This window comes from Microcebus murinus, chromosome 15 (genome assembly GCF_040939455.1).
Source record: "Microcebus murinus isolate Inina chromosome 15, M.murinus_Inina_mat1.0, whole genome shotgun sequence".
NCBI classification, from domain to species: Eukaryota; Metazoa; Chordata; class Mammalia; order Primates; family Cheirogaleidae; genus Microcebus; species Microcebus murinus.
The window spans coordinates 24,552,953-24,573,747 of NC_134118.1; the positions used below are offsets into that span (position 1 = coordinate 24,552,953).

The 20,795-nt window shown below is 43.0% G+C and overlaps 1 protein-coding gene and 1 long non-coding RNA gene across 2 annotated transcripts; both read left to right on the forward strand.

The window, feature by feature from the left end:
• Nucleotides 1-112: 112 nt before the first annotated feature.
• Nucleotides 113-1,764, forward strand: LOC142876402 (uncharacterized). Its single transcript, XR_012923301.1, has 3 exons — nt 113-310; nt 413-559; nt 1,204-1,764. It is a non-coding gene; the product is annotated as an uncharacterized LOC142876402 (long non-coding RNA).
• Nucleotides 1,765-3,839: 2,075 nt separating this feature from the next.
• On the forward strand, nt 3,840-19,154 carry LOC105858744 (butyrophilin subfamily 3 member A1). The gene is given in 11 exon segments (XM_020290553.2): nt 3,840-4,106; nt 7,281-7,370; nt 7,631-7,978; nt 8,989-9,270; nt 13,554-13,754; nt 13,915-13,935; nt 14,026-14,052; nt 15,376-15,402; nt 15,828-15,854; nt 17,405-18,083; nt 18,085-19,154. Coding segments are annotated over 11 exon segments (1,851 nt in total). The 5' UTR covers nt 3,840-4,090; the 3' UTR covers nt 18,218-19,154.
• Nucleotides 19,155-20,795: the final 1,641 nt, after the last annotated feature.

A 20,795-nucleotide genomic window follows, 5' to 3' on the forward strand; every position in this document is an offset into this window, starting at 1 on the left:
TTGGAATTGCATTTGTCATTCAGATAAATTTTTGAAAGTGCAATTGCTGGACAAAAGCAACTTGAATTATTCTTAAGAATGTGTACATACTAACTATTTCCTACAGGAAAGAAGTGTCTCCTCTTACCTTTGATCTCTATGAGGGCCATCTCCTAAAGTGAACAATGGAAGCCCACCCTTCAGCTTTGCATTCCTTGGGCATCAATCCAAGGCATCAATCCAACTCCTTAAGGAAGAACTCCAATCTATCAACCCTGAGAAGGAACAAGTTTACTTTTTACTTAAGATACATTTTCATGACTTATCCTGTGTGAGTTACTGTTGTAAGTAAATTGCCTGTATTGTCTCAATTCATCCTCACAACAGCAACAAAAACGTTACGTACTATTATTATTCTTATTTTACACATAAGGAAACTGAGGCACAGAGAAATTGGGTAACTGGCTTAAGGTCATGAAGGCAACCCGGCATCTGAGTCTGTGTTCCATATTGCAACCCACTCCATATTGCAACCTCTCCTCACCAATTATGAACTTCAGTGTCTGAGACGTACTAGATGGTAGGTTCTCAATAAAAATTTGTTGAATCAGTGGATTTGTTTCTGTCCCATTTCACATCCGTTTGTCCCAAGACTTCTGTCCCAGGGCTTTCTGGAAAGGACTGATGAGAAGTGGTCATATGTAGGGCTATATCTTTTTGGAAACTACCAAGGTTAGAGCTATGAAGTGTTGGGCTCAGAAACTTCTTTTTTTGTTTTGTTTTCCCCTTTTTTTTTTTTTTAAGACAAGGTCTTACTCTGTTGTCTGTGCTGGGGTGCAGTGGTGTCATCATGAACAACCTCAAATTCCTGAGCTCAAATGATTCTCCTGCCTCAGTATCCTGAGTAGCTGGGACTACAAGCATGTGCCACCACATCTAGTTAACCTTTTTATTTTTTTGGAGAGACCAGGTCTTTCTAAGTTACCGAGTCTGGCCTCAAGGGATCTTCCTGCCTCGGCTTCCCAAAGTGCTAGGGTTACAGGCATGTGCCACCAAGCATGGCCCAGAAACTTCTTTCATGAAACTCAGCACCTTGGCTGCTTCTCCATGTCAAAGTAGCCTGGATTCTCTAGCTGGTAGTTGAATGTTTCATTCTTACTGTAAACACAGAACCAACCCTATCCAATTCAACTTTGTGTAATAAAATGATGAGTTGTTTTTCAGTTGCCATGGATTCTAGGTTGAAGATCATGTAAGCTGAGCATGCCCAGATGAAACAAACCTGCACCCATGTGTGGAACCTAAGTGTTTTCACCAAGGAATGCTGACCGAATTAAGAAGCCAACATCTCATTGCATGATCCACGAGCCATTCAGATCAAGCACAGCATCATTCCTCACAGCATGATCCAGTCAGGTCATGCCTCCTAGCATCACATCATTGCAAGATTCAATCAGATCAAGCCTTGTTCCTCTCTTCCTATAAAACCTGCCCCAGATACCAGTTCAAGGAGACAGATCTGAGTATTGCCAGTTGACTTGCAATAAAGCCCTTCTCTTCTTAAAAGTGGATGCCACAGAGTATTGGTTTTTATGCAAGTAATGGAGAGAGCCCAGTTTTTACTTGGTGACATTACACATATAATTTCAGGCAGCAAAGCTTCTAATAGATTGTGAATTAAAATTAAAATAACCAAGCAAACAAATAAATAAGTACTGATGGATGTATAGGGATGAACAGAGCAATGGATTACCATAAAGTAACAAACAACCTAGGTGGTATGTATATTGCTATTCACTAAAAATTCTTTCACCTTTACTATATGTTTGGAAAGTTTCATGACAAACTAGCGAGGAGGGGAAGGGGGAAGGGAAAAATTGTGTTTCCTGCTGATAACAGAGGCCAAAAGTATTATTGGCTAAAACAAAACAAGAGTTTATTTTCCTGTCATGTAAAATGAATGTCCAGGGCTAGTCTGGCAGCTCAGGGATGTCATCCATGCCTCAGCCTACTCTACCTTCATTCTCTACTGTCTGAGCACCTGGCTTCCATTCTCAAGGTTGCCTCATGGGCACAAGGCAACTTCTGCACCTCCGTGTCCAAAGCCTATGTAATAGGTACGGGGAAGAAGGAAGTAGGGAGTAAGTGTCTCTCAGCGGTTTCAACCTCCCCTTTTAAGGGTATCTGGGAAAAGCACAATCCTACAACTTCACCTACAAACCATTGGCTCAAATTTAGTCCCTTGATTTCCTCTGTCTCCGCAGGAAGACAACATTGCCATACACAAGAAAATTAAGCCTTAATGCTAAGAAAAACTGGGGAATGGATAATGTACAAGTGACCAGCTATCTTAACCACAGAGCCTAAATTCAAACTGTTGTAATATAATCAGATTCCATCAGCCCAAGTCATATCTAAACCCTAGCAGCTTTGAGGATTGTATCATTGTTTTATAAACCAAATAAAGTGTCTTGGGAGGTCTTAGGCCACAGGTAGAACTAGTTTGTCCCACAGATCTTGTAGAGAGACAGCATTCACAGTCCATCTAGAGTCTAACCTCAGAGACTACATAATCCACTGGCAGAGTGAGAAACAAAAACAAGCAAAAATACAAGATAACACAAACAAGTAGCTGAGGGTGAATGAAGATTCTCAGAAACAGTGGCAGTAAGAATTTCCTGAAAAATGTAAAACATGCCAAGCATCACTGACTCTAGAAACCAGAAAATTATATTATTTGGTCTTGGATCCTAGACCTTGATACCAGAGGTGCTTAAAATGGGGCAGTGTGTCTGGTTTTCTTTCCATTCTTACTTTCATTAGGCTCTCCTCCTCCTCCTCCATGTATCCATCTACATGCAAGCAGATGTTAGTAAATATCACAGCAGCATTTTAATTAATACACATTGTTTTCTGTTCACACATTAAAATCTTTTTCTTTTCCTACTCTGGTCTGATGACGTTTCTAGCATGATATAAAAGACATAAGACAGGTGAATATGAAGAAATATTTATATACATATACCCACAAGAAAGATTCGAATAGTAACCACAGAGAAACCCAAACGCTCAGAGTAGTAGGGCTGGAATTTTTCTTCAATATCATGTTTCCCCAAAAATAAGACATACCCATAAAATAAGCCCTAGCAGGATTTCTAAGCATTTGGGCGACATAAGCCCTACCCCGAAAATGAGACCTAGTGATGGGCCTGGCTATGCAGCGTATCTGCACAACCCATGCATTTCGTCGTGGAGAGATCAAGAAGAGGAGCAGGCCGGGCGCTGTGGCTCACGCCTGTAATCCTAGCTCTTGGGAGGCCGAGGCGGGCGGATTGCTCAAGGTCAGGAGTTCAAAACCAGCCTGAGCAAGAGCGAGACCCCGTCTCTACTATAAATAGAAAGAAATTAATTGGCCAACTGATATATATATATAAAAAAAAAATTAGCCGGGCATGGTGGCGCATGCCTGTAGTCCCAGCTACTCGGGAGGCTGAGGCAGGAGGATCGCTTGAGCCCAGGAGTTTGAGGTTGCTGTGAGCTAGGCTGATGCCACGGCACTCACTCTAGCCTGGACAACAAAGTGAGACTCTGTCTCAAAAAAAAAAAAAAAAAAAGAAGAGGAGCAGCCCTTCTCATCTGCCCCATCGTGACAGCTACTATTCCAGAGGTGACCCAGAAAGCTGCGGGCAGCCCCACCAACAAGGTGGGCTCCCCCTGTCAGGTCCCAGCCATCCTGTGCGTGCTGCAAGCTGAGGCTTTGAGAGGAAAATAACACATCCCCTGAAAATAAGTCCTAGGGTGTCTTCTTGAGGAAAAATAAATATAAGACCCTGTCTTATTTTAGGGGAAATACGGTATGTATAATTCAATGTACCTTACTTTCAGTTTTCCTTCTAAACTTCCCCAGTGATTTCTGCCCAGCAACTGATGCACCACCTCTAAGCCAATCAAAACACTAATTCTTCCAAAGAGGAACTCTGTTGCAGTTTCGTCTTGAGCAGATGAACTCTGCTTGCTTTCTTTTTCTTTTCTGCTAGATCAGAAACTACTAACCATAATGAAAGGATGAAGAACTACGGACAGCCGTTATTCTGTGGGTCGTGATTTTCAGATGGAAATACCAAGGGGTAAGTGAGGGAAATTGATGAGAGCCAAGGCTACAGGGCCTAGGAGGAAAGGGTCGACAAGCTGAGAGTGGGCATGCAGGGAAGTACTCGGACAGAGGAGATGGGGGTGAGGAGGGTGTGTGCGCACGCATGCGCATCTGGGCACGCAGGTGAGGGGAGTGGTGCAAAGAATGAGGATTTACAGAGATTGGGATTTGGTGGATTGAAAGGGAGACAACCTGAGAGAAGAAAGATTCCAACTGCATGTTCTTAAGAATGTATCATGGTCAGAAAGAAGCAAAGGACCCTAAAGTCTGTTCTGGCCATGACAAGGCATCTATTCTAAGAAATTCTAAAAAGAAATGTGCCCTAAAGATTTATATATAAATATCTGCATTTCAGAACTATTTATTGTTTACTATACGGAAAAATCTGAACCAACACGCATATACAACAGGTGGGAAATGGATAAACAATGCATGGTTCAGTCATAAAAGAGATTTCTGTGCAACCATGAGAAATCATGTTTTTAATGAAGAGTAATTATAATTTTGAAAACATTGGATTCATACATTTCACTTTGGTGTCTTTTAGGGACAGTATCTGTTTTTCTTTTTGTTCTCCATTTCCCCAAAACCTAAAGCATGCTTTCTATGGCTACAAGCTCCTACATTATATGAATATACCATTATTTATGTAACTCTTTCTGTATTTGGGATATTTAAATTGCATCTATATTTTGCTATTGTAGATTTTAGTAAGTTAAACAGCCTGAAACATGAATCTTTGTGTTATTTCATGATTTTTTTTTCTTCCACACTAATTGCTACACGTGGAATTTGGAGGTCAAAGAATACAATAGTTTTTAGGCCTTTGCTATATACAAGGGCTCTCTGGAAAGTATGCAGGCATTATTGGTATTATATAATGTTTTATTTATTTACTTGAGACAGAGTCTCACTCTGTTGCCTAGGTTAGAGTGCTGTGGCGTCAGCCTATCTCACAGCAACCTCAAATTCCTGGGCTCAGGCGATCCTCCTGCCTCAGCCTCCCAAGTAGCTGGGACTACAGGCATGTGCCACCATGCCTGGCTAATTTTTTCTATTTTTTAGTAAAGATGGAGTCTTGCTCTTGCTCATGCTGGTCTCGAACTTCTTAGCTCAAACAATCTGCCCGCCTCGGCCTCCAAGAGTGTTAGAATTACAGGCTTGAGCCACCATGCCTGGGCTAATGTTATATTGATTTCAACAATGGCTGGGTACTTTCCAGACAGCCTTGCATATATGGCCAGAATATGTCCAGAAATATTTACATTACCACTAGCAAATTATATGATTACCACTACAGATAGTTGAAAATTGTATTTCTTTATATTTTTCTTCATTTTCAAAATTGTCTATAATCATGAAAAAGAAAAATAAATATCCAAAGAAAAATGAAAACTAATTTCTCTGAAGGCAGCACAGAAATTGTTAGGTCAGGGACTAAAAATAATAACAACAGTAAGAAGATGCCTCCCCCCCCCCCCCCCCGCCCCCAGCAGCAAAGAGAGCAGTTTTGAGGAGCAAAAGATGTAGTGAAAGGCAATGTTTATTCTGAGATTCTGAGGATGGGTGCAGGTCCCAGGCAGGGATCAAAGGACAGCCATCTGCACAGACCTCTGTCCCTTGCCTCCTCCTCACCCCTTCCCCCACTTGCAGACCTTGTTTTCAGAGGCAATTGCCAGACCCAGGTACCCCCAGCAGCGGGTACCATGACTGTGGGCCTTGTGCTCCCTTGTTTATGGGAAACTGTTGTGGAGTTAGTATTTACTGAGCACCTAATAAGTTCCACTGACTGAAATTACTCATAACAATAATTAATTGTTAAGTAGTACATGAAGTTTTTAAAATTTAAAACATTAATATAGTTTTAAAAGTAATGAGAACAAAAAGCCAAAGTGTCCCTTCAGTCACCAGATCTCCAATCTTCAGTTTAGAATGCATCTTGTTACACCTTCTTGAGATATTTACATATACAAGTATGTACAGATCTATAGCTTTCCTTTTGCTTTTAGATAGAATGATTAGTACAGTTATGCAATGTGCTTTTTGATGTATGTCTCAATTATCCAGGTGAGTGACAATAAATCACTTTTTAACTGCTGCATTGAATTCCTGCATAGTGATGAAGCACCATTCTTCTAACCAGTCTCCTGAAGGTGGCTGCTTCTGTTGGTTATGACTTTTATGCTTTAAAAAATAACAATTCAGTGTCATTCTCACACATGCTTTTCTCTGCACTCATGAAGATACTTTGCTGGACTAGATAATCAGGCAGTGGAATTGCTGGGCCAATTGTGCACATTTTAAATTTCATTTTTTGCAGTATTTTATGAGCGATTAAAGTACAGATAGATTGTGTCACATAACTGAAATTACACAGCTTGTGAATCATAGAGCCATTGCCTACCCTCTTTTTGATGCCAACACCTAACATGGTTGGCCCTCCCCCTGTGGGTGCTTACTAAACATTTGTTGAATGACTCAATGAAGGAAAAAAAGAAAAGATGAGCAAGGTCTGGTCTTAGTGACAGCTCTCTGGATCACTACCCTTGTGATGAACAAGTAGGGGGTTGAGCCCCTGATTGACTCCAGAGCCTCCAGCAGGGAGTCTGCCTGGATCCTACCCAGAGTCTGTTGGGCCATGATTTGACCATGGTGATGGCTCAGAGTTGGGGCCTAGAGGAGTCCACAGTGTTGCACACCCACAAATGGGTGCCACAAGTAGAACCAGGGAACCCAATGAGGACGGTTCTGCATTAATCAGAAGGTGATAATGGAAGCTTGGACCTGGTGAAGCAGGGGAACTATGGAGACGGGATAGGTTTCTAAATATTTTTAAGAAGTAGAGTCAAGGATTTCCTAGTGGATAACATATGTACATTTATCGTATCTGTGTTTTTGTGGGTGATTTTCCATGTTGGAACTGGAAAGTTAAGAGACTCTAGGGCAAATAAATTAAAAAAAATAAAGTAAAATAAAATAAATTTTAAAAAGATATATTCTAAGGTAGACATTTTTGGAAGAGTTAAGATTTTCTTGGGTCACCACACATAAGTTAGCACTGGGGAAGTGGAGATTTCAGTGTGGAAACCTATAGCTTCTTCCAGGGCATAGTACTGCCTAACCCCTTCTGATGTCCCCTGATATGCAGCACAGATGAAAATGGCAAGTGGCCTGGCTTTCCTTCTGCTCAACTCCCTTGCCTGCCTCATTTTGGTCCAGTTGCTCACTCCTTGCTCAGGTAGGTATGATTCTGTTTTTATGTGTGTGAAGCAGACAATTACCTACTAATGCCCACTTAGATCCTTTGAGTCCTTCCACATCTGGAAGTTCCACCCCAAACTGAAGTTCACATGCCATTAAGAGACAAATGACACTTCTGTTAGGATCCTGTTCCTCTCTAGGTTCTTTATACCTCTCCTTCCCTGCCAAGGAGAACCCTTACTCTGATGGCTCCATGGCCAACACCCTCTGATGGTGCTTTTCCCCTTTGCCGACCAGCTCAGTTTGCCGTACATGGACCCCCTGGGCCCATCCTGGCCATGGTAGGTGAAGACGCTGATCTGCCCTGTCACCTGTCCCCGACAATGAGCGCAGAGACCATGGAGCTGAGGTGGGTGAGATCCAGCCTTAGGCAGGTAGTGGCCGTGTATGCCGGTGGAAAGGAAGTGGAAGACAAACAGACCCCAGAGTATCGCGGGAGAACTTCTGTTCTACGAGATCACATCACTGCAGGGAAGGCTGCTCTCCGAATACACAATGTCAGAGCCTCTGACAGTGGAAACTACCTGTGTTATTTCCAAGATGGCAACTTCTATGAAAAAGCCATCGTGGAGCTGAAGGTAGCAGGTGAGCCCCCGGGTTTTGCTCTGAGGTTGTTCCTCTGTGGCACTTGGGCAAGAGCCAGAGCACTGCTGGCTGCTCCCTGGGAACTGCCTGCACTGTCTTCCTACTCAGCTGCTTTGAGACCCTTGAAAAAGGCATAGGTTTTCCCTTGGGAAGAATTCCTCCTCTCCCCTACGGTCTCAAGTAAAGAACCCCCACGCCCCTACTCCTGGCGCCCAGGGGTCTGAGAAGGGAATCAAAGGACAAGGGATGGGAAGGATAAGAAATCATCTCAGTGACACGTACACAGTCACTTTGCTTTGGTTTAGTTGTGTACCGGATGGTGTCTGTGGGCTCAGCAGGTGCGCCGACCGTGGGCCCTGGGAGACTGAACATAGGGGCTGCATCTGCTGCTAGTGTTCTCCAGCCAGTGACCCCCAGGAACACATGTGCAGTGGAAGGAGCTGTGTTTATTATAGTTGCAGCAAGGAAGAACACAGACTGTGGAGAACTGTGGGTGTCTCAGTCAGAAGGTGTTAGAGAAGACTTGGTATAGAAATTGGGCTTGGGATTTGGGGAGGGTCTGCAGAAGTGGGCCTCTGCTCTTGATTAGATGCTGTCTGGTAGGTGGGAGGGGGGTTAATCCTGTGAGTGGAAACATTAATCAGTCTTTTCTAGGAGGAAGGAGTCTAGGGCCAGACTAAAGCTCTAATTGGTAAAAGGAAAACAGTCCCTCATTGCCAGTGTGGGATGCTTGGCTATTACTGTGATTTAGGCAATGTTTATATCTTTCTCACTGTTCAGACGAGGCTTTCTCCCCTCCTGTCTTGGGTTTATAGGTGAGTGGTAATAGCCCCCCTGGGGCACTGCACTAGCCCACATAGCTTTCCCCTCACTGTGACCACACTATTGCAAACAGCTCCTGAGTGAAATCCTCCTTGAATGGTCTAATGTGAGTGTGTTGTTGATTCTTGTTGAGACTCTCCCTGATGCAGGAGGCTCCCACAAATTTAGACTGATTTATTCTTCCACAGCACTGGGTGCTGATCTTCACTTGGAAATGAAGGGTCATGAGGATGGAGGGATCCATCTGGAGTGCAGATCCACCGGCTGGTACCCCCAGCCCCACGTCCAGTGGAGAGATGCCAAGGGGGAGGTCATCCCGGCTGTGGCAGCACCTGTGGTTGCAGACGGAGTGGGCCTGTATGCAGTGGCAGCATCAGTGATCATGAGAGGAAGCTCCAGGGAGGGGGTATCCTGTACCATCAGAAATTCCCTCCTCCAGCAGGAAAAGACAGCCAGGATTTCCGTCGCAGGTCAGTACCCTGCTTCCCCTGTGCTGAGCTGAGCTGAGCTGAGCTGTGGCTGTTGAAAGTGGGGCAATGTGTGAGTCTCTGCAGTGAATGTAAGGCCTGAGGAAGGGACCTGGAGCCTTCTCCTTGCTTTCCAGGAGCTTGTCTCCCCCATGAAGCTGTTTATGCCACAAATATTTGCTGAACATTTTCTGTCTGCCAGAAACTGTGGCAGGTAAAAGAGAACTGGGGAGAAATGGTTAGGATAAGATTTTTATCCAAAGCCAAATTTCAAAATGAGAAAGAACATAATTATTTACAACATATATCCTAGAGAATGAATCAATTTGTTTGATACATAAGGAGACTTAAAATAATCTAGTAACAATTTAAGAAAGGACATGAATTATTAGTTTATGGAAAAAGACATAACACACAAAAAAATGCCCCATCTCACTCATTAGAGAAACATTTTTCACTTTTTCATTTCAATAAATTTAGGGGGTACAAGTGGTTTTTTTGAAACATGGATGGATTGTGTAGTGGTGAAATCAGAGCTTTTAGTGTACCTGTCACTAAATAGTATACATTGGACCAGATAGGTAGTTTTTATTCCCTCACTCCCTTCCTATTCTCCTCCATTCTGAGTCTCTAAAGTCTATTATATCACTCTGTATGACCATGTATACCCATTGCTTTGGTCCCACTTATAAGTGAGAACATGTGATACTTGTTTTTCCATGCCTGGGATACTTCACTTAGCATAATGGCTTTCAGTTTCATCTAAGTTAATACAAAAAAAAATCATTCAATTTTATGGCTGAATAGTAATCCATGATATAGATAGATGATAGATAGGTATAGATATAGATAGAACACATTTTCTTTAGCTACTCGTCAGTTGATGGGCACTTAGGTTGGCTCCATATCTTTTCAATTGTAAATTGTACTGCAATGAACATACGAGTGCAGCTGTCTTTTGGATATAATGACTACTTCTCCTTTGGGTAGATAGCCAATAGTGGAATTGCTGGATCAAATGGTAGGTCTGTTTTTAGTTCTTTGAGGGATCTACATGCCATTTTCCATAGAGGTTATACTAATTTACATTCCCGCCAACAGGGTATAAGCATTCCCTTTTCACCACATCCATACCAACATCTGTTGTTTTTTGACTTTTTAATACTGACCATTCTGATAGGAGTAAGGTGGTATCTCATTGTGGTTTTAGTTTGCATTTCTCTGATGGTTAGCGAGGTTGAGCATTTTTTCATGTTTGTCATCCATTTGCGTATCTTCTTTTGATAAATGTCTGTTTACGTCTTTTGCCACTTTTTAAGTTTTTTTTTTTTTTTTTTTTTTGCTTGCTGATTTGTTTGAGTTCTTAGTATTTTCTGGATATTAGTCTTTTGTCAGATGTATAGTTTGCAAATATTTTCTCCCATTCTGTAGGTTGTTTATTCTGTTGGTTATTTCTTTTGCTGTGTAGAAACTTTTTAGCTTAATTAATTACCATTTATTTATTTTTGTTTTTATCGTATTTGCTTTGGGGTCTTAGTCATAAATCCTTGGCCTAGGCCAATGTCCAGAAGAGATTTTCCTAAGTTTTCTTCTAGAATTTTTATGGTGCCAGGACTTACATGTAAGTTATTAATCCATCTTGAGTTAATTTTTGTGTATGGTGAGATATAGGAAACCAGTCTTATTCTTCTGCAAGTGGCTCTCCAATTTCCCAGCACCATTTATTGAATAGGGTGTCTTTTTCCCATTGTATGTTTTTATCTGCTTTGTCGAAGATCAGTTGGTTGCAAGTGTATGGTTTTACTTATGGGTTCTGTATTCTGTTTCATTGATCTGTGTCTACTTTTATACAAGTACTATGCTATTTTGGTGACTATAGCTTTGTAGTATAATTTGAAGTTGGGTAATGTGATGCCTCCATATTTGTTTTGTTTTGTTTTATTTTAGTTTTTGCTTAGGATTGCTTTGGTTACTCTGGCTCTTTTTTATTTCCATATGAAATTTAGAATTGTTTTTGCTAATGGTGTGAAAAATGATGTTTGTATTTTCATGGTAATTACATTGCATCTAGAAATCACTTTTGGCAGAATGCACATTTTAACAATATTGATTCTTTCAATCCATGAGCACGGGATGTTTTCCCATTTGTTTTGTGTCATCAATGATTTCTTTCCTCAGTGTTTTATACTTCTCCATGTAGAGATCTGTCATCTCCTTGGTTAAGTATATTCCTAGGGTTTTTTTTTTTCCCCAGCTATTTTCAATGGTATTGTGTTCTTTATTTAATTCTCAGCTTGGCTGTTTGAAGTATACAGAAATGCAACTGATTTCTGTACATTAATTTTGTAACATGATACTTTCTTGAATTTGTTTATCAATTCTAGGAGTCTTTAGGAGGAGCCTATTAGATATTCCATATATAAAAACTTATCATTGGCAAACAGGAATAGTCTGACCTCCTCTTGTCCTATTTGCCCTTTATTTCTTTCTCTGGTCTGATGCTCTGGCTAGGACTTCCAGTACCATGTTGAACAGAAGTGATGAAAGTGCATCCTTATCTTCTTCCAGTTCCTAGGGAATTCTTTGAACTTTACCCCATTCAGAATGACGTTGACTACAGTATTGTCACATATGCTTTTTAGTAATTTTGAGGTATGTTCCTTCTGTGCCTAGTTTCTTTTTTCTTTTTCTTTTTTCTAGGCTCTCAGCATGATGCCTGGCTCAAGCTGCTCTAGGCTCTGATGCCTGTGTGATTCCATTGAGTTCCCCTTTTGGGACAACATCTCTGTGCAACCTCCAAGTAGCTCCCTATGTTAGGCCTGAGACTTGTGTAGGTTGAGGGGGCTCCTTTGTAGACAAGATTGTAAAGCACATTTTGGAGAGTAGAGCCCTGAGGGCTTCCCTATTATTGTTTCACTCTATGCAGAAGCTTCTCCCAGAAATTAGCTGGCCCTAGGCCAGGCACATTGTCCTGCACCCTCTTCTTGCCCACTTTTGGTGCTTTCGGTCACTTCCCTGGTGAGTGCTAGCATTCTCTTTTAGGCAATCTGTTCAAATGTGAGAATCTGCTTACTCTTCTGGTGCATCTCTATGGAGGAAGCACATGCTACCTGTGTCTAGTCAGCCATCTTGATCCTTCTCCCTTCACTGATGATACTGGCAAAAAAACAAAACAAAACGGAGGTGATCGATAATGTATTTTGATCACAAGAGTGTAGGGAGGCAGTAAATGTCAGGCATTTACTGGTGTAATTTGTTGTATTCTTGGTGTACATAAGCACAGCCTCTATTGGGGGCTATATAGCACTATCTATCTGAACTCCATGTTGATTGAACCAAAAGTCCACTTCTGGGAATTTATCTGACAGATGGGGTTGTGTTTGTACAAGATGAACTATGTAAAAAGTAATTTCTTATAGTACTGATTAAGGTTATATAAGGTTAGAAACTATACAAATATTCACTGATGGGGAACTTCCATACAAGGAAAAACCACACAGCTGTGAAGAAAACAGAGATAATTCTCTCTATACTGATATGGAAAGATCTCCAAGATACACTCTACACAGAGAAAGCAAGAATTCATAACAGTGTGTATGGAGTGCTATCTTTAGTGTAAATAAGAGGCAAAATAAGAATATATTTCTATTTACATTTTTTACATTTAACAAGCAATTACTTAAAACTCACTATATGTCAGGCACTTCATAAGCATTAATTCAATCCTTCTAATCTCCAGAAGTAGGCACTATCATTACCCCATTTTACAGATTAGGGCACTAGGAACACAGATTAAAGAATTAGTCCAGGATCACACTGTTGATCAACATTGGAGCCCACATTAGAACACAGGCGCTCTGGCACCAAAGTTCATGTTCTTAACCATCGTATTAAGCTGACTAATGAGAAGCTAATAAATGAAGGGAGGGAAGGAGGGAGTAATGGGTGAGTGGGAGACTAAGGTGGCTTTTTATATATGTATTTTTTAACCATATAAATGTATTGCCTATTGAAAAATTAAACAAGAAAAAATGTTATGACTGTGCTCAAGTCACTCACTTTCCATGGGAGACGCAGACATCTCAAGAGAAGTAATGGTAGTAGGTTGTAGTAAGGGCTTACCAAAGTCTTATCCAAAGTTGTCGGAGACTTTAGGAAGAGAAAGGTTGTTTAACCTCATGAGGCAGTTTCCGTGCCCCCCTTCCTGGGGGGAGCAGCTAAAGCTCAGGCTGCGGGCGGGGAAGACAGAGGCACAGGCCCCTGGCCCACAGACCATCCCTTTGCAGACCCCTTCTTCAGGAGCGCCCAACCCTGGATCGCCGCCCTGGCAGGGAGCCTGCCCATCTTGCTGCTGCTTCTTGCTGTGGCGGGTTACTTCTTGTGGCGACAACAAGAGGAAAAAAAGACTCTGTTGAGGGAGAAAGAGAGAGAGCAAGAGATGAGAGAATTGGCACAGAGTGCAACGAAGCAGGAACGAAGCACAAGAGGTATCTGGCCCCACGAGGGAATCTAAGTGCCTGGGTTACAGGCCTGAGCCCGGAGACCTCACCCACATCCCCACCTTCACACTGGGTGGTTTTTAAGGTTTGTTGTCCAGAAAATCCCCTCTCCCATAACACTTCATTATGTTTTCTGTTTATTTTCCAGAGAAGCTCGAGGAAGAACTCAGTAAGTTACTATTTCCCCAGATACCCAAGCATGTCTTCCTATCCCTGCTTTATGTACCTTGATGACTCTTCCTTGTTTATTCCATTTCAGAGTGGAGAAAAATCCAGTACATGGCTCGTGAGTGGTTTTGACACTTTCTCTGAATTCAAACCTATGACTCTCTTTATTTGGATATTTTGCAATCCTTAACTCTTTGCCCAAGGTTGGGAAATGATCCTAGATAACTTTGACCAGGAAAAGAAAATCATCATGGTATTCCAAGTTATAGTAAAAAAAGGGGGGGGGGGTGGCGGGAAGCAAAAAGGAAAATAAGTGTATTTCATTGGAGTGATACCAAGAGGGGTCTCTCTCTCTCTCAGAAAATAGGCTATCAGTCACTGTCCACGACAGGCCACATACTCTTTAGCCCTGTAAGGTACTGCAGAATATCCATGGTACTGTAAGGTACTGCAGAATATACACTTGAAAAGGAAAGGGTAAAAGGAAGATGAAGTGCCTTCTCTGTGCCAGGAACATCACAAGTTGCTTTGCATCATCTATAAGTTGCTAAGAAGGAAAGAAGGGCCAGGCGTGGTGACTCACGCCTATAATCCTAGCTCTCTGGGAGGCCGAGGCGGGTGGATTGCTCAAGGTCAGGAGTTCAAAACCAGCCTGAGCAAGAGCGAGACCCCGTCTCTACTATAAACAGAAAAAAATTAATTGGCCAACTAATATATATAGAAAAAATTAGCAGGGCATGGTGGTGCATGCCTGTAGTCCCAGCTACTCGGGAGGCTGAGGCAGCAGAATCACTTGAGCCCAGGAGTTTGAGGTTGCTGTGAGCTAGGCTGACGCCATGGCACTCACTCTAGCCTGGGTAACAAAGTGAGACTCTGTCTCAAAAAAAAAAAAAAAAAAAAAAAAAAGAAGGAAAGAAGAATGGAAGATAATAAGGAACAAAAAAATCAGAAGTGAGGCAGAAAGAAAAATGTCTCTCATAAACAGGAGGAGCTACTGTAACTGAGTTAGCACAGATAAATTATAACTGCTTTAAAAAATTAGTCCCTGAAATTTTTTTATTAAGTCCTCCAGATTCTATTCAGAGGAAGAGGGAAAACAATAGAGGTTGGGACAGATGAAACTTGTACACATATACATATACATATACATATAGACATGGTAACACATACAACATGTATAGGAGTACAGACACATATAAAATAGATCAGTTGGACCACATCAAGAAGTTCCTCACATAGTACCTGTGGTGTCACTGCATTCAGATGATGTTCCTCGAACTGATATACAGGATGAGAGGGGAAGAGAAAATTGAATCTGCACAGGGAGAAAGTAGGAAAGGGTGGGTCAAAAAGAAGATTCCACACGTGCAAAAAGAGGGCAAAGGGGACAACTCAGATATGGCAGAATTCAAGTGACATCTCTACCTTTCTTTCATTGTAGGTGGGGCGAAGTCTCCAGCTTATGATGGTGAGTGATGCTGATGCTCTCTGAGTTTCCTGGGACATATACCATAAGCATTTCAGCCTTTTCTCTACTGTCACCCATTGACATTCTCACTTGGAATAATCAGATCTAACCCAAAAGCTCATTTTCAGTAGGGGGTTACATTTCTGCTTTTCAGGAGCCTCTGAGAGAAGCCTGAGGCTGCTGGCACTCATGCACACACCCTAGCAAACCCTGGCCATGCTTCTGGTAGCCCCTCCTGACAGAGGAAAGGGAGCCCACCATTTTGTACAAGTTGCCACTCCTGATCCATCAGAGCTGCAGAGGAGGGAAGGTGGATACTGGAAGAGACTCTGAAGAAAAGGAGAGAGAAAAGACTGAGTGAGAAGAATGGGATGGGAAAGAATAGAAATATTGACCTTTTCTTATCTATGTCTGCTTCCTTTCAGAATGGAAAGTGGCCCTCTTCCAAGCTGGTGAGTAAATCACTGTATGTTCCCTAGGCCAACAGCCTGAGGGACCAGATCCCTTTCTCTTCTCCAACTCTTGAGGTTTGGAGAAGAAAAGTCCCCATGACAAGGAGACTTTTGGGTGGGCAACATGAGGGTGCAATTGCAAGCATGCCCATCTCCAGGACCCTGCCTGCTGAGAGCATAGGGACCCAGGGAGAATTGCTGTCTTGGGCTTCCATGGACCTTCATGGGAAGGAAGAGGCAGGAAGTGTGGAGCTGAGGGGCAGGAGACACAGACTGAAGAATTTTGCAGGGACAGTGAGGATGGGAGATGCCAAGGAGAGAAGGCAGTGCCTGCCCAGTCTTCATATGCCACCTACTGGCTCTGTGTGTGCTCGAAGGATTCAATGTGTCTGACCTTTGGCCTCCACATTTTTAGATGATTGTAATTCCTATTTTGTGGGCATTGAGGTGAAGACTGAAGAAGATAATGAATATGTATTTGCAAAAATCTAGCAAGGAAACAGCATGTTCAAAATGGGTATTTTAAGAGGGTTTGGAGAAAATAGGGTTAAGGAAAAGCAACAGGGGAAAGTACATTGACTCAGGGCTCCCAACAATGGGGAGCTGTCTCCACCCCTAGACTTCAAGATCAGGGACAGGGGGCCAGTACAGGAACCAGAGGACACTGTAGCTGAAAGGGAGGGCTGCCTGAGGAGTCAGGCCTTTCTCAGAGAAACACCTTCTGTTGCTGCCTGGAGGAAGTAGGAAACATAAATACTGTTCTCTCTTCTCTCTCCCACCCATCTTCTGCCAGGGTCTGCCATTGGCCTAACCCAATAGGAAACCAGAGGACATGGGAGTCTAGTGGCACTGTCCATAGAGGACATATTTCTGGGGCCCAGAACAGAGTGGAGAAAGGTGAAGTGTAGAGAATGGGTCTGGGGGCATATAAAGCCCCCAACATAGACCCTCAGCATGGAGCAGACACGGCAGCTGTTATAACATCACATGTTGGCTTTTTGCCCTGCCCTGGACTGAATAAATCACAATGTTGTCTTAGACAACTTCAGAGGTTAGTATTTGTCACATAGGGAATGCTTCAGATAAGGCTCAAAAATGTTCCATGGCTTGGACATATGGAAAAATAGATTCCAGAAAAGAAAAACTCATTCAACACATGAGTAGTAGACTGCAGATTGTAAGTTAAATCTATGAGTATGAAGCAGAATGTGACACAGTCAATTTTGAGAAGGACACAAGAAAAAGGTAGTGAGAAGGAGGCCTGTTGCTTGTGAGGCAGGGTCAGGATATCAAGTTAGGCAGACTGCAACCCTCATTTCACCTGTATTTCAACTGTACCTCACCTGTATTTCAACTTCACCCTCATTTCAACTATACACAACCCCAGGGCTTTCTCTCATGATATTAATGACAGAGTCACATGCAGGGGAGGCTGGGGACACCAGGCTCTGGACTCTGGCCTCCCATACAAGGCCCAAGCCTTGTATGCTGAGGCTCTGAGGCCCAGGAAAATGGCTGACCCCACAGACAAATGCTATATCTCTCTGCAGCTGATGTGATTCTGGATCCAGACTCGGCAAACCCCATCCTCCTTTTGTCTGAGGACCTGAGGAGTCTGCAGCTTGCAGAGGAGAAACAGGACCTTCTAGACATTCCTGAGAGATTTAATTGGCATCATTGTGTGCTTGGAAAAGAGAGCTTCACATCAGGGAGACATTACTGGGAGGTGGAGGTGGGGGACAGACAAGAGTGGCACATCGGGGTGTGTAGGAGGAATGTGGAGAGAAAAGGTTGGGTCAAAATGATACCCGAGAATGGATACTGGACTATGGGACAGTCTGGTGAGAATAACTATCGAGCTCTCACTGAACCCAGGACCAAACTGACGCTTGCCGGGCCACCTAAAAGAGTGGGGGTTTTCTTGGACTATGAGACTGGGGAGGTCTCCTTCTACAACGCCATGGATGGATCTCATATTTACACCTTCCCGCACACCTCCTTCTCTGGGCCTCTGTGTCCTGTTTTCAGAATTTTGACGTTGGAGCCCACTGCACTGACCATTTGCCCAGCACCAAAAGAAACAGAGAGTCTGGGAATGCCAGACTCTGTTCCTGACCTAGTTCCTGACCTTCCCCTGGAGACTCCAGTAACTCCAGGCTTAGCTAATGAAACTAGGGAGCCTGAAGGTGAAGTGACGTGTCCCCTTCTCCCTGCCCAGTCTGGAGCTGAAAGCCTCCCCATCCACAGCAACCATCACAACCATGAAGCTACATGCACAGCCTGAAGCACTTTACTGGTTCAGTTATTCCATACGACAGTGGTCTGAGTTTGGCGCCACTTTATCATCCCCTTTGTACAAGTAAGGACACTAAACAAAAGTGAATTAACTTTCCAAAGGTGGCATGGCTAGTGAATGACACAGCTGGGATTTGAACAATAACTACCATTACAGAACTTAAAACACACTGGGTGTATTTTAAATTAATTCACTAAGTGGATTTCACTCATTTCAGCCTCACAACAGCCTGTGAGGTAGTCTCATTTTGCAGATGTGGCAGTTGATTGGGGGCAAAATTAAGTGACTTCTGTAACTCATACAGTAAGTTGTGCAGCTGGGAGATGCTCAGCCTCAGTCCCTGACCACCTGCCTGTTCTTCTTTTCCAGCCTCATTTTCCCCATGGGAAGGGACCACGTGCAGCCCTCAGGTTCTCTTCCCAGAGCAGCCACAGGGCAGGGGTCCTTGTGGGTGGCTGCAGGGGCTACACCCCTCCTGAATCCTTCACAGCTGATTGCCAGAGCCTTACACCCAGCACTCTTGGGTTGGCTTTGCACGGTGTCTTGGTCTAGAGATTAAACTCACTATAACCATATCACACAGGACTCAGGAAGAGTCTAGAGGGAAAACTCTAAATTAACAATAGGACAGCACAGGTGTGCCCACCCTATAAATGTGGTAAGTGATCCTGGAACCAATACCAATGTTCCTGTGTTCAAGGTCTCTAGGAAGTGAGACTAATAGCCTAAAGACTGTCAATGAAACAAGAATTTGGGAGGAAGGAAGCTAGAAGAACATCAGGGGTATTTTTAATCCCACTGTAGAATCAGAATCTATCTCTAGGAATGGAGTATATTCGCCCTGTTCATTGGTCGATATCAAACCACCATTCCTTTCAATGCATGGATACTAAGAAACAACTGCTCTTAATTATCATCTCTGTTATTGTTCACCACTGTATTCCCTCTATCTGGTACGTGGTTGTCAAATTTTATTTGTACAATAAAATTGTTAATAATCTTCACCCTTCAATTTGGCTTTTTCCAGGCTCTCACAAGTCTGATCAGCACAGTAGAGTAGCCTACACACCCTCTACCCACCATGGTTTCACAGTTTACGTCATTACAACATTTGCACCAAATCCTTATTATATAAGCTTTCTACTGCTACAAGAATGAATTACCACAAATTCAGAGACTTAGAACAAAACTCATTTATTATCTCACAGATCTTTAGGTCAGAAGACAGACATGGATCTCACAGAGCTAAAATCTACATGTCTACTGGCTGCAATCCATTCTGGGGGCACGAAAGAAGGATCTGTTTCGTTGGTTTTTTCATATGTTTGGCAGAATTCAAGGCCTTGGAGTTTTAGAACTGAGGTTGAAATTCCTTCACCGTGGGTTGTTAGCTGAGGGCTATTCCCAGCTCTAGAGGCTGCCACACCCTGGCTCCTAGCTCCCTTCCTCCATCTTCAAAGCAGCAACAGCAGGTTGAGTCTTTCTTAATCTTTGGATTTCTCCTGCTTCTTCTTCTATTGCAGCCCTCTGACTCCTCTGCCTTCTACTTCTATGTACTTGTGCCATTAGATTGAGTCTGCCCAGACAAATTAGGATAATCTATTTGAAGGTCAATACCTTAATTCCATGTGCAAGGTCCGTTTTGCCATGTAATACATCATATCTGCAGGTTTTACAGAGGCTATTGCTGGGAGGGTGGGAGCACTATTTAGCCTAGCTGTGGTATTTGGGAAGTGCTCCCAGGAAACACAAGTGCAGAAATAAAGTGAGACAGAGAAGGGAGAAAGGCAGTTATGTAAGAAATGGCATAAAGAGTTCATTAATGAGCTAGCAAGAGTGTGGATAACTTGGATCAATCCCACCCAGGACTTTAAGAAACCATATGACATTTTGGAATACACAAGAATCTTTCTAAGAACCTGGGAGCTGGAGAAATTTGTCCACATCTTGCATCCTCCTTTGCTTGAATTGGTTGAAGTTTGCTTCTGGGATGTTAATTCTGCTGCAATTTGAGGTTGGGCTGTGTATGTGCAAAAATCCAACATCACTGGTGATATAGAAAGCCCTCAGGCAGTGGAGAAGAGAGGCAGATACCCCAGGTCAGACATTATGATCCACACAGGCAACAGTCTGCCTTAGTTATTGGTCAGCTTGACAGGCCAAGAGAGCATGGATGGGGCATCAGGAGCATCTGTTCTGTGGGCTCTGCTTCTGTGAATATAGTGATTGCCTGTTATGGTCTGTCTCCACTCCTTCCATCCTATTCCATAAACAGCATTTAATTGTTATGTTAAATAGGTTCATTAGGTCAGTGTGCTGACTTTCTTGGAAGCTAAACGTTTCAGAATGACTCAGTGGCCAATTAGCAATGCTCTGACTTCACAGTGTATTGCAAGAGATTCACACACACAGTCAAGCTAACATTCAAAATAGAATTATTAAAGGCAGTAATGAGGGCATAATGCACCACGGTGGAGGCTTGGAAGGCCAGCCCACTGACAGAGGAACTCAAATGGGTCTGGACATCTCTCTCAGGTGCCAATCAGAGGGGCAGCCACTGTTCCTCTTGGGCAGAGCTGTCTTGGCAGCAGCTGCCAAAATTGGGAAGAAGGAAGCTTTCAGAGACTCAAGAGCCCAGACATTGC